The sequence below is a fragment of the Danio rerio genome, chromosome 25 (genome assembly GCF_049306965.1).
Source record: "Danio rerio strain Tuebingen ecotype United States chromosome 25, GRCz12tu, whole genome shotgun sequence".
Taxonomy (NCBI): domain Eukaryota; kingdom Metazoa; phylum Chordata; class Actinopteri; order Cypriniformes; family Danionidae; genus Danio; species Danio rerio.
Genome location: NC_133200.1, coordinates 7,128,800 through 7,143,337, shown reverse-complemented (window position 1 = coordinate 7,143,337; position 14,538 = coordinate 7,128,800). Strand labels below are relative to the sequence as shown.

Sequence of the window (14,538 nt, the reverse complement as noted above, 5' to 3'; positions counted from 1 at the left end):
CAGTTCAATTCAGTTAAATACCTCGAAAATGTCCCATAAAATTGATCAGACGTGACTGTTAAGAAGTTTAGAGTTTTGTGATTAGATTTCTGGTCAAAATAAATGTTGTTTCTTTAGCTTTGAGACTCAGAGAAATGGACTGGTCTTCATCTATGACATGGCTGGATCCAACTACACTAACTTTGAGCTGGACCTCAGCAAAAAGATCCTTAATTTGCTCAAGGTGAGTTTCTATGTGAAGAATTCTGGGGCATTATTTGATTAATGGAGATTTTACTGGGTGTGTTTTTTTGTGCTGGTTTAGGCCTGTCGTTGGTCAAAAACAAACACTGAAACCACCAGTAGGTGGCGACCGTGTCTTGTCTGAGGGATTGATTTGTTGACTCGTTCATTCAAAAGAATTGTTTTAAATGGTTGATTCATTTTGAAACAAAACAAGTGGCTTATGAACAGATAATTGAATCATCAGTTCTCTTGATTTTAATAATAACAGATTTATATATGGAACGAAACACTGCACAAATGTCCTGTTTTTAGAATTTATTACATTTATTTAGTCTAAAATGCTTTCTAAACAGCTGGTTTCCATTGCATGAGCAGGGTCAGACAGAAATTTATTATTTAAGGTTTATAATTCAAATCCAATTAGATCCACTTGGCAAACGAAGCAAGTTTGTCATATAATATATATCGGTGTTTCTCAACTGGTGGGTCGCGACCCACTGTGTGTGGTCAAAAAAAAAAAAAAAGTTTAATTTTTAATTTATTTTGCTTATACCGGACTTTTATTTTGAAATGCGAGCGCGACAACCCTACCGTTTGACATGTGAAATTTCATTTAATTATAGCAATAAATATGCACAATGTAAAGTATGGATTTACATATATTGACAAAAAAAGACTTTAAGCCTTAGTGTGCCATATGTAGTGAGGTGCTCCCACAAGAGAGCATGAAACCTTCTAAACTAAAACGACATTTAGAAACCAGACAACAATATGTTTAATTAACAGTTCAGTTTAGTTCATGGTAACTGAACCTTTCCTTACCCTAACCACTGTTTACAATATTTGTCGTTTTTACTCTGTAACATTTCTATAATTTGATACATTTTGTTATGACAGCAATAAAATACTGTTTATTTGTAAGTATTGGTAATTTTCTTATGATTTATCTGTCACTACTTGTGTATGTCAACAAATAAATGCAAATTAATTATAAATCCTAAATTTATATTATAGTTCCTAAAAATTTGGGTCACGGCTTGATGACCATGTAAAAATGTGGGTCCCATGGCCAAGCCAGTTGAGAACCCCTGATACATATAATATTCTCATAATATGTTTACTAAAACACAGAAAATAGTACTTTACAAACTGTAGTGAAAATAAAGAATATAAACATTTGCATGTTTGTCAATATTACTAAAATTCATAGACAAACTGAATGAACAACTTTAGTCCCATTAAATAAATAAACAAGGCTAAACGATGGGCTGAAAAATCTGCGGAAATATGCATATTTTTATGCACGTAGATTCTGTGTGGACCTACGGATTAGAAACGAGTGATTGAAACGGCAAGTTTCAAAAACAAAATCCTTAATTTACAACAACCAAACAACGACTCCGCTTGAGGTGGTCTTGGACTTGTGCAACAGAGAGTTTAATGTGATATGTAAACACATTTGACGAAAAAACTGATGTTTTAAACTTTACACCCATGTGAATCCATTATGCTTGCCTTGTTTACTGCTGGTTGCTAGGTTACCAATACTACAGTCAGCCACTCTAAAACCAGATATATATCCTCTTAATTCGCATTTTAGATTCGTTTTTTATTTTAAAGATTAATTTTAAAACCGGCTAATGCCTTGTTTCTTGAAATTATCGCATGCTAATATTCAGGAAAACGACACTCTTGTTAGTGTGATATCACTCATCTTGTCATATTTAGTGAATATATAAGCTTTTTTTTTCTTGCTTTCTTGAATTATAGTCTAAAAGGCTAATAGGCTTCATCGTACAGTCATTGCTCTAAAGACATGTTTTTGTTTGTTTGTTTGCTTTTGCTAAGTGAGTGACGCACTCCAAAACGATAAGTATTGCACACTCCTATTACGAAGTGTCTTGAAGATGCTCCAGTGATCTTGTTGTGTTTCAGAATAAATCAGAGGAGTTTCTGCTTTTGTTTCAGGGTGCGTTTCCTGCGCGGCTGAAGAAAGTGCTCATCGTCGGAGCTCCTGTGTGGTTCAGGGTCCCGTATAACTTACTGAGTCTGTTACTGAAGGAGAAACTCAGAGAACGGGTTTGTACAAACACACATCTGTACTTATAATTTACTGTGCCAAGGTATAGATAATATTCATGTCCTCTGATTTTAATCATGGATTAAAGGATTTCCCAATTCAGCCTTATCGTCTATCACAATTGTAAGAGCAACAAATAATAACTTGACTTCTAGTTGATCATTTGGAAAAGCGGCAAAGGGTAGATTTTTCTGATGAATTATTTGTTGAACTGCATCCTGATCATCACAAATACTGCAGAAGACCTATTGTAAACTCTATGGACCCAAGATTCTCACAGAAATCAGTCAAGTTTGGTGAAGGAAAAATCATGGGGCTACATTCAGTATGGGGCTGTGTGAGAGATCTGGAGAGTGGACAGCAGCATCAACAGCTTGAGGTATCAAGACATTTGTGCTGCCCATTAAATTACAAATCACAGGAGAGGGCAAATTCTTCAGCAGGATATTGTTCCTTATCATATTTCAGCCTCCACATCAAAGTTCCTGAAAGCAAAGAAGGTCAATGATTGGCCAGCCCAGTCACCTGATATAAACATTATTGAGCATGTCTGGGGAAAGATGAAGAAAGGAGGCATTGAAGATGAATTCAAAGAATCTTGATGAACTCTGGGAGTCCTGCAAGAACGCTTTCTTTGCCATTCCAGATGACTTTATTAATCAGTGATTTGAGTCATTGCAGAGCTGTATGGATGCAGTCCTTTAAGCTCAAAGGAGTCATACACAATATTTATTCTTGACTTTATATTCTATACTGGACATTATTACTGTTAAGTGACTTTTGTCTAAGCAAAGTCAGACCTTACTGTCCTAATTAAATCATTAAAAATCAAGGCATGATCATATTTTATTTTGGTAAAATAGGCATAATCAATCTAGAGGCCTTTCTTTTCATTGTTGTTCCTAAACTTAGATAGGCGACAAGAATTGTGTCAGGTCATGTTTATACTTATTAAATTGAAGATTGATTAAAATGGAAGAATCTACATGCATCTTAGTATTACCAAAATATGGTTAATTTGGGAGATTTCTTAATTTCACTGAACGAGAATCAAAGGTCAGTAAAATGATCCGAACTTCTCATCACTAATTTAGATATGGTAACGGTTGTTTAAATTCTGAAATGCACTGTAAGTGGCTGACCAGTTAATTACAAGGCATGATCTGACCTACAGTATCAGAGCCAAGTAGGACCGTCTGACCAGTCAGAGCAGAATAAGAACATCTTCTCAATCAGAGCAGAGCAGGATTTCAGAAAAGCAGGTGTTAAGAAAGGCTGAATCTTTATACCGACTGATTCAAACACTGAGGAGAAAAGGCTGATTCTGAAGTGTTTACAAAATTAAGTTTTTTTGATCTTGGATAGATGTCGACTATAAAATATTGAGAATTTGTTACACAAACGATTTGTTTATTATTTTTTAAAGATTTTCAGTAATAAACAAAAAAAAAATAAAGTTAAAAAAATAAAAAAAACTATGGCTGTTTCTCAATTCCAAGAACGGAATGGACTTGCGTGACTGACCTCAGAAGAACGAACTTGGGAGATTGCGAGGACAGAGAACGCATCCTGTGAGAAATGAGATGCTGCATTCTTCCCTGGTTCTTCCTGATGGCTTCACACGCTTTTTTATAGAAAAGGATTTAAACATTACAGCATTCATTCAATGAGTTATTGTTTTCCCCCTTTTCACGATATATACTATACATAAAGTCTTTATAAATATACGTTGCACAATACAAATAAAATAAACACACTTAATGTGTATATACCTTTATTAAGATGTACATGGTAATGTTTACTTTCACCGTTTCATTTAGGGAAACTCCTGAGATAAATAAGTGATATCTCTGAACTTTAATAATAAACCTACATAAAACGCAGCGCTTCCCACCTTCAGTCGCAATGACTTTTGGGGCTTCTAGAGCGAGTTCGGTGCTCAAGTCTGCATCAGTGCGTCTTCTACATCAAGAACACATCCGGAACCTTCACGCGTCCTCTGTTCATGTGGTCTTGAGTATTGGAACTGAACTTTGGCAGCTGATGATGACGTCACACGTGAACACAAGGATGTAAGATAGCTGAAGATCGCATATTGAGAAACAGCCTATGTGTTTAGATGTAACAAGTTGTAGGGTTTAAGTTTAGATTCATTGGATTGTTTTGCAGTGTGTTTTGACCTTATTCTTTATTGTAGGAGCGGGTGCAACCATTGGAAAATTATTGGCTCAATATTTCCATTCAGTTTACCTTTCGTTTGATTTTTAGCTGTAAAAACTGCTTGTTATGCTTGAAAATGTTGCAAAATGGTATTGTCTTATTATATTATTTGCATATAAAGTTGAAGTCAGAATTATTAGCCCTCCTTATTATTTTTTTCCCCAATTTCTGCTCAACAGAGAGAAGATTTTTTTAACACATATTAAACATAATAGTTTTAATAACTCATAATTTATTTTATCTTTGCCATGATGACATGCTAATAATCTTGACCTTAAAATGATTTTTAAAAATTAGAAACTGCTTTTATTTTAGCTGAAATAAAACAAATGAGACTTTCTCCAGAAGAAAAAATATTATACGAAATACTGTGAAACATTCCTTGCTCTGTTAAACATCATTTGTGGGAAAAAATCACTAGAGGGCTAATCGTTTTGTCTTCAACTGTATATCTATTATCATCACAGCTCATAGTTTGATCGTTCACTACTGTTTGTTATTCCTAGTCATTTCCCCATATTCAACAGTAGTTCTAATCGCCAAAAGCAGCTTACTTAACGTCAATAGGTGTCATCCAAAACAAAATCAGGCAAAAACAATATAGTAACAACCCTTTAACCAGCTGGTGTTTGCCTGTTATATCTTGGTTAGCCTGGTAGACCACTCTTGTTAAGCTGGTGGGGATTGATGACTGGTACGACCTACTTTTACACCTGTTCGCCCCACTTTTCTGACTCTAGTGTCAATTTGTGTGAGTTTTACTTCATGATCTTCTTTTCAGGTTCAAATGGTGAAGATGGCCGATCTGCGACAGCATCTGCCCAGAGATTGTTTACCCGAACACCTTGGCGGCTGTTTGCCTCTTGACGTCCACAACTGGAACCTGCAGCTGCTGTCAGAGCAGAACGGACGTGTGGATCCTGTGGATGAGCTTGTTGGGATCCCGCTGGAGAACACGTCCATACACACTCCAGGAGCTGAAGCCATGAGTCTGGCTGAACTCATGGCACACCTGAACCGGGCTCAGCGCAGCGGGATCTACCTGGAGTACGAGGAGCTCCGGCGAGAGCAGCCGCCGGGAACGTTCACCTGCGCACTGTAAGTATTCACTTCAAGTTTATTTGTATAGCGCTTTTCACAATTATTATTGTTTCAAAGCAGCTTTACAAAAGGCCATAAATAGGTATAATTAAGGTTATTATTTGCTATAACTTTATTAATTAGTAGTAATCATCTACCCCAGCCCTACCTTCATCTATTTAGCCATGTCGCTTTTTTATTATCACTAGATGGTCGATTTTGATTTCACGCTGTTGTTGACATTTTACAGGGCTGCTCACAACCAGGAGCGCAATCGCTATGGTGACGTTCTGTGTCTGGATCAGACTCGGGTGCGACTTAAAGCCAGGAGAAATGAGGTTAGTGCTTGTCATTCACACTGCTGTGCAAATGTTTGGGTCAGTAAGGTTTTTTTTAGAGGTATTTATCAATGAATCCAGCAAAAACGAAAACTTTGTGGACAACAATATTTCAATTAAATTAACAATATTCAATTATGAAATGTCATTTATTCCCGTCAACATCATTACTCCTGATATCAGTGTCATGCGATCCTTTAGAAATCAATTAAGATTTCCTATCATTATTGGTGTTCAAAACGGTAGTGAAAAACGTTTTGTTTTAATGATTTAGATTAAGTAGATTTACTGACAGTATTAGTAAATAAATGCATCCATACTAAATGCAAATATTAATTTCTTTTAAATAAAACCCCTCACTGTCCTCAGACTTATCAGTGGTAATGCATAACCCAATTGAACACTGATGTTTTTTTTGTCCTGTAGAGATCAGACTACATAAACGCCAGCTTCATGGATGGATACAAGCAGAAAAACGCATATATTGGGACTCAGGGTAAAAAATAATCCACAGTTTTACAGTTTAAATTGTTTACTTGCACTAAAAACTAACAGGCTAATGTCGTTTCTCAACAGGTCCTTTGGAGAAAACCTATGGAGATTTCTGGAGAATGGTTTGGGAACAAAATGTGCTCGTCATTGTCATGACAACAAGGTACGACATCATAGAGGAAATGATTTGTAGCCTGCATGACTTTTTATTACCGCGTCTAAGTTTAGTCCAAATTGCCACTTATTCTGGCCAAAAAATGCCCACTTATACAGAACGAGGTTTACTGGCCAACCGCTATTCAGTAGTCTAATGCAATGGTTCCCATGAATCCCATGCAGCCAGAATGCAAAATATAACACACAACTATAATCCCGAATACACATCTGCTTTATACTAAACGTTTCAGTGCCACAGACTCAAGAAATTCTTCATCAGAAGTTCTCATTGTAGCATTTTGGGAACATTTAATGCAACTTTGTATCCTTGTGGGGAGTTTTTTTTTTCTGGATCCTGTTCAAAAATGTCATTAAAATGAGTTTTTTACTATGAAAAATACACTTTGTCTAAAATATTTTGAGCGAATCCATGTTTGACCTCTTCCGCTTGCTCACAACACATCCCATAATGAGCACTTGTTGGGTCAGGAGGAGGAGAGCAGCTGTTTTTTTGTGGCTGTTTGTTTGCTCTCTGACGATTTGAGAAGCTTCTTTTGTCATTCGTTCATTTTCTTTTCAGCTTAGTCCCTTTATTAATCAGGGGTCGCCACAGAACCGAATGAACCGCCAGCTTATCCAGCACATGTTTTTTGCAGTGGATGCCCTTCCAGCTGCAACCCATCACTGGGAAACATCCATACACACTCATTCACACACATACACTACTGCCAATTTAGCTTATTCAATTCACCTATAGCACATGTGTTTGGATTGTGGGGGGAACCGGAGCACCCGGAGGAAACCCGCACGGACATGGGGAGAACATGCAAACTTCACACAGAAACGCCGACTGACCCAGCTTAAACCAGCGACCTTCTTGCTGTGAGACGATTGTGCTACCCACTGCGCCACCGTGCCGCCGCTTCTTTTGTCCTTACTTTTTACAATTTTTTATAAATAAAGGTTAATGTGGACCACCTCAAAACATATTGAACCCAATTTACCCCTGTATTAATGTAGTCCACTTGTGATCCTTTATTCATTCATTCATTCATTTGCCTTCAGCTTAGTCAAGGGGTGCCCAAAGTCTGTCCTGGAGGGCCGTTGTCCTGCATAGTTTAGCTCTAACTTCCTTCAGCACACCTGCCTGGAAGTTTTTGTATACCTAGAAAGAGCTTAATTAGCTGGTTCAGGTGTGTTAAAAGGGCCATGGCACCCCCCACTTTCGGTTAAAGTGTACTTCAGAATTTTTTCAAAAGATGCATGATTAATGGGCGTGGAGCTCCGCGAGCATAGGGCAGGAGTGGGCGTGGCCAGCAGGGGAGAAGGGGAGCGAACAACTGTTGATGTCAGTTAGCTCACAAACTGAGACAAACCGTGAGGAGACGCATGAGTTTATAGTTTACAAAGTTAAAATGCAAAGAAATGAGCAGTGATTTAATGACCTGCTACATTTGTTATTCGTAATTTCATATACAGACAACCACAATTTATATCATTATAAAGATAATCGTGTTCATATAAACACTATAAATGAGGACTTCTCCCTCAATTCCCGGGTCTGAATCATAGATCTAAATGCAGACTCAGTGCAGCAGGTCTCCTGACCTGTCTATTTTAACCATTAGTCCTGCTGGTAATCTGGAGGATTTCGGCAAACACAGCAGCACGGCGATGTGTCTGAATGTGAATGAACTCCTGATACAAGACTACATCCGCCATTTTCCAATTCTCGTGCTGCTCTCCCGACAAAAATAATTGCATCACACACAGCTTTGCTGTACGATGGGCCCTGACAGGATCACGGGGGAAAAAATGCAACAAACCCCGTGGATCATGGAAACAAACACATACGAGCCTTCATAAACGGCTACTGCGTGCCGTGGGTCCGTGTCTCACAGCTTGAGTTTGGCACTGGTCTGGCAGGTCAGCGTCTGCCTAGCCTTCGGAAAGCGTGTGCTGTCATGCTCTTATGAATAATTAAGCAGCCGGCTCTTCTCATAGGATAAGGAAACTCCGCTTTGAATAATTTGAGAAATCGACGCGTCATCATTGCACTTGCGGTACTTCGCTACGTCGCCGATTTTGATCCGCCCCAAAAATCATTTTAAACCCGGAAGCTGAAATGAGCTGACAAAAGCTCAAAATTATCCAGTTTTCCCCACAATTAAAGCTGACAGGTGCTAACATTGTCTTAACTGATGCTCAACACACACAAATCTGTTAATATATTAAAAAAAAAGTTCTCCAGGGTGTCCTGAACCTTTAATTGGATTGGAACTAAAATATGCAGGACACCGGCCCTCCAGGACCAAGTTTGGAGGGTCCCTTTTTTATCAGGGGTCGCCACCGCAGAATGAACCGCCAACTATTCCAGCATATGTTGTACGCAGCGGAGGCCCTTCCAGCCGCATTCAGACACATCATCTAATTCATTTATAGCGCATGTCTTTGGACTGTGGGGGAAACCGGACCACCCGGAGGAAACCCACACCAACACAGGGAGAACATGCAAACTCCACAGGGATGTAAATGGTGATGCATGATGAAGATTAATGGGTCTTAATATCGAAGTGTTTGTGTGTGTGTGCAGGACGGATGAAGGGGGCCGCAGGAAGTGTGGACAGTACTGGCCTCAAGAGGAGGGCGGTCAGGAGGTGTACGGATACATCGCTGTGGTCAATCACAGAGTGGACAACCACGCACATTACAACCAGACCACACTGGAGCTGCACAACACTGAGGTACATTTCTAATTTCAGTATCGTTTTGGACCACGTTTATTATTATTTCTATGCATGTAGCTGTTTATTGAACAGCCAGTCAGAAATTATCATTTAATATGAACCAGGTTATTTTTTATGTGGCCCATAATTACTTATAAAATAATGGCGGGCACGCTTCAAACATTGAAAACATTAAACTGATTATAGTGTTCATACATATAGAGCTGATTCTCTTGTTGTTTTTTATCTCTCAGACGTTTGAGCAGAGACAGGTGACTCATTTCCAGTTCCTCAGCTGGCCTGATTATGGGGTCCCGTCCTCCGCAGTGTCTCTGATCGACTTCCTGGGGGCCGTGAAGCACCAGCAGCAGTGGGCCGTCCAGGCATTTGGCACACAGTGGAGAGGGCATCCACTCGGCCCACCAATGGTGGTCCACTGCAGCGCTGGCATCGGCAGGACCGGTCAGTAGTAAAACTCCATATTAAAGAGGCATTTTAAAAGAACAGTCTCGCTGGACATGAAAGCTGCCATCATTTACTTAAGCTGTATGACTGGTGATGTTTCAAAGAATGTTGTAAATCAAAACTGTTTGCTTTTTAAATTCAGCAAAATGTCTTGTTTGATTTATATTAAATAAGGCATTTTTAAGGCTTTTGGTAACCAAACAGTTTTCACTGCCATTGATTTCCATTGTATGTATGAAAAAGTCTTAAGAATTAAATTAGTTTGAGGTTATAAACGTTCAATTATTTATATTAAATCGGATATTTAGAAATTTGTTGTAAACCAGAACTGTCTTGTTACTGATATTTTTACAAAACACTGCAGTAACGTATTTTTCAATACAGTGAAACTCAGTATAAACTAAAACCGTTGGATTCCAACATTCTTCCAAATATTTCTACAAAACTTGAAATTCAGTAGGAACTAAAATTTTTAGTTTACCTTGTTTAAACTCTGCTAATCAGCATTATTTACAAGAAAAATCAGAGCCAAACAGTTTGGTTCTCAATAAATTGCAATGTGCGAATAGGGAAGATACATTAATTATTGTGAAATACAAAACAAAGTCAAATGGAACCAACATGTTTCAATACCAACATTTTCCCAAATATGTATACATGATTTGAAATTTAGCAGGTGCAAAAAATTGTTTGGTTACCAACAGTTTAAAATTGTCTATATTAAATAAGATCTTTTTCAAATTTTTGTTGTGAATCAGAAATGCTTTGTTATAGATATTCTTCTAAATATTTGCATTAAGATATTTGGCAACACATTGGAAGTAAAACTCTGGTAATGCGCATTCTTCAAAACATTTACAAGAAAATTAAGAACTAAACTGTTTAAACTAACTGTTCCCTATTAATTGCAATGTGTAAATAAAAAATACTATGAAACTTTTTTTAAACAAATTATTTTTTAAATGCAAGTCACATGAAACCAAAATGTTTGATTAACCATGATTATCAAAATATTTGTTAATAAAAATTTACTCAGTAGGAACTAAAATAGTTTGGTTACCAACATTCTTTGAATGAGAACCAAAACTCTGGTTAGCATTAGCATTTTTCGAAATATTTACAAGAAAAATAAGAACCAAACAGTTTAATTCCCAGACTTGAAATGTGTGGATGGAAAAATAATTTTTGTAACAATAAATTATTTTGAAATACAAAAAGTCAATTGGAACCAAAATGTTTGAATTACAAACATATTTAAAAATATTTATAAAAAATCATTTAAAACTCAGTAGGAACTAAAATTGTTTGATTGCCGACATTTTTAAATGATAAATTCTATTAAATAGGATTGTTTGAAATTTGTTGTAAACCAGATCTACTTTGTTATTGATATTATTTTAAATATTTGCATTAAAATATTTTGCAATAAAGTGGAACTCAATGGGAACTAAAAAAATATAATATATTCCAAAAATATATACGTAATTTAAAATTGTTTGGTTTACTTTGTTTAGAACCAAAACAATGGTAATGAGCATTCTTTAAAATATTTACAAGAAAAATGAGAACAAAACTGTTGGTTTCCCAATAAATGTCAATTTTTGGATATAAAAATACAACACATTTTTTTTAAATAAAATATTTCCGTTTTGATTTTTAATTTAATTAAATTTTTTTTTTTTTTTACAAAAAAAGTCAATTGAAACCAAAACATTTGATTACCAACATTCTCAAAAATATTTCAACTTTTTGGCGCCAAAAGCCAAGTGGTTAGTGCATCGACACAGCACGGAGGTGATCACGGCGACCCAAGTTGGATTCAGGGTTTGACGTCTTTTGCCAATCCTTCCCCTATCTCTGCTCCCCTCACTTTCCTGTCTGTAAATCTCCACTGTCCTATCACAATGAAGGTGAAAACCCATAAAAAATTAAAAATATATATATTTATACATTAAAAATTTTAAATTCAGTAGAAACTAAAATTGTTTGGTTACATTGTTTAGAACTCTTTAAAATAATTTCTAGAAAAATAAGGACCAAAATGTTTAGTTCCCAATAAATTGCAATGCGTGTATGAAAACACACATAATAATAACTGAAAATACGTAATAATTTAAAATTTAGTAGGAACTAAAATTGTTTGATTACCAACATTTTTTATTATTTATATTAAGATCTTTTGAAATTTGTTGTGAACCAGAACTGCTTTGTTATTGATATTCTTCGAAATATTTGCATCAAGATATTTTGCAATAAAATGGAGCTCAATAGGAACTAAAACCTTTTTATATCAAAAGAAATATTACATCTTTTTCTTTCAATGAGAACTAAAACTCTGGTAATCAGCATTCTTCAAAATATTTGTTTTGGTTCCCATTGAATTGCACTATATAAATAAAAAATATCATTGAAAAAAATAGATAAAACCAAAACTGTTTGAATTTAACATTCTTCAAAGTATCTCTTTTTACATAAAATATTTTAAAATAAAAAACATGTCAACTGGAACCAAAATGTTACCAACATTTACCAGAATATCTATATGCAATCATTTTAGAAATACAGTAAATTCTTAGTTCATTTGAGACATAAAATGAAATGTGAATATTGCTGATAACATTCCCTTCTATTGTATTGAAAAATAACAATATATAATGGAGGTCAATGTGAACCATTTCTTCAAAATATCTAATGTTCCAACTGAAGTAAACAGTAACGCAATTTCAATATCTGTCCGTATTTTCAGGTACATTCTGTGCGCTGGACATCTGCCTGTCGCAGCTGCAGGACGTCGGGACGCTTAACATTTGCCAGACGGTCCGGCGAATGAGATCACAGCGTGCCTTCAGCATACAAACACCCGAGCAGTACTACTTCTGCCACGCCGCCATCCTCGAGCACGCTCAGAGACAGGGCCTGCTCTCAGCCAATCAGTGAGCAGCAGGGCCCACTCGTAGCCAATCAGAGACCGCACAGGACTGATTACGACCAATCAGTAAGAAGCAAGGCCTGCTGTCGTCCAATCATAAGACAGGGCTCGATCACGACTCTTAGACTGGATCGAAATTGCTGGGTTTTTGATTAAAACTCCACTAATAATAGAATGGAAGCAGAAATTGTTACCGTAAATGAAAATGGGGGTGTCTAAATGTTTAATGATCCAATTGTAGCGTACTGTATGCAATGTTGTGCCGCATTTCCTGCAGTTTATTCTGTGAATTTTGTCCAGAAATTCATGTGATGCTTCGCATTCGCAAAACAAAATTGGACATTTCTGAGGTTATTTTGTAATACTGTAAGGGTTTTAATTTCACGACATCTCCATACTCAAGTTTAAAATTTGTCCTAAAATACATATTACGTCTATTTAGTCACCCTTATGCTGTTTCGAATCCATTATGTTTTGTGACACAATCGTAAGTGCTCTTACATAGAAGTAAATGGTGGTTGTCAAGCTCCAAGAAGTACAAAAGAAAAGAAACAGCTGAAATTATTTTGCCTTTTCATTGCCTTGTTTGGAGCTTGACAGTATCTGTGTTATGTAGTAGTTTTATTTTACTTTTTACCTCACCGTTGCGAATTATAAACACATACACTACCTGACAAAAGTCTTGTTGTCTCCTAGTTTTAAGAACAACAAAAAATAACTTGACTTCTAGTTGGAGAAGCGGGAGAAGGTCAATTTTCCTGATGAATCATCTGTTGATCTGCATCCCAATCATCACAAATAGAAGAAGACCTACTGGAACCTGCATGGAGCCAAGATTCTCAGAGAAATCAGTCAAGTTTGCTGAAGGAAAAATCATGGTTTGGGGTTTACATTCAGTGAGAGATCTGCAGAGTGGATGGCAACATCAACATCCTGAGGTATCAAGACATTTGTGCTGCCCATTACATTACCAACCACAGGATAGCGCTCCTTCTCTTACTTCAGCCTCCACATCAAAGTTCAAGAAAGCAAAGAAAATCAAGGTGCTCCAGGATTGGCCAGCCCAGTCACCAGACATGAACATTATTGAGCATGTCTGGGATAAGATGGAGGAGGCATTGAAGATGAATCCAAAGAATTTTGAGTCCTGCAAGACACTTTATTTGATATTCCAGATGACTTTATTAGGTGATTTGAGTAAATTCAGAGATGTATGGATGCAGTCCTCAAAGCTCATAGGAGTTATACACGATATTCATTCTTTCTCCACTGCAGCATGACTTTATATTCTATGCTGGACATTATTTCTGTTAAATGACAAGACTTTTGTTTAAGTAAAGTCAGACCATCCTGTCCTAATGAGCGTAACCTAGAGGCCTTTGCATTTCATATGAGCCACTTCAGATACCAAATGATCAACTAGAAGTCAAGTTATTATTTGTTGTTCCTAAAACTTGGATAGGCGACAAGACTTTTGTCAGGTAGTGCATAAGAAATAAATCAAAATTGAGTCTAAGCCGAAGGAAAATGAATGAATTAATTAATTAATTAATGAAGTTACAATTGTGAAAGTGTGTAAACTTAATATTTTCCTTTTAATTTTACTATTAAAACACAGTCCTGACTTCTTCACAGTTTTTTTTTTCTTACAATTCAGCGTCAGATTAGTTGGAAAACCACAATTCTGACTTGAACTCAGAAGTTAGTGTCAGAAATGAAAGATTTACCTCAAAATACTGGAGAAAATAGTTGAAAATGCCTCCAATTTCGCAAAACAATTTTAAAACTATGAGATATAAATCTAAATAATGAACAAAATTCTGAATA

At 36.4% G+C, this 14,538-nt stretch overlaps 1 protein-coding gene across 1 annotated transcript in view; it reads left to right on the top strand.

Annotated features, from left to right (window-relative positions):
• Positions 1-13,718, top strand: part of ptpn9a (protein tyrosine phosphatase non-receptor type 9a) — a 28,531-nt gene extending 14,813 nt beyond the window's left edge. Inside the window, exons 5-13 of the mRNA XM_005162973.6 lie at positions 118-223; positions 2,194-2,304; positions 5,307-5,623; positions 5,856-5,943; positions 6,370-6,439; positions 6,520-6,598; positions 9,185-9,335; positions 9,572-9,779; positions 12,529-13,718. Coding sequence (XP_005163030.1) covers positions 118-223; positions 2,194-2,304; positions 5,307-5,623; positions 5,856-5,943; positions 6,370-6,439; positions 6,520-6,598; positions 9,185-9,335; positions 9,572-9,779; positions 12,529-12,719 — 1,321 coding nt within the window. The 3' untranslated portion in view covers positions 12,720-13,718. The remainder of the gene's footprint in view (positions 1-117; positions 224-2,193; positions 2,305-5,306; positions 5,624-5,855; positions 5,944-6,369; positions 6,440-6,519; positions 6,599-9,184; positions 9,336-9,571; positions 9,780-12,528) is intronic.
• Positions 13,719-14,538: the final 820 nt, after the last annotated feature.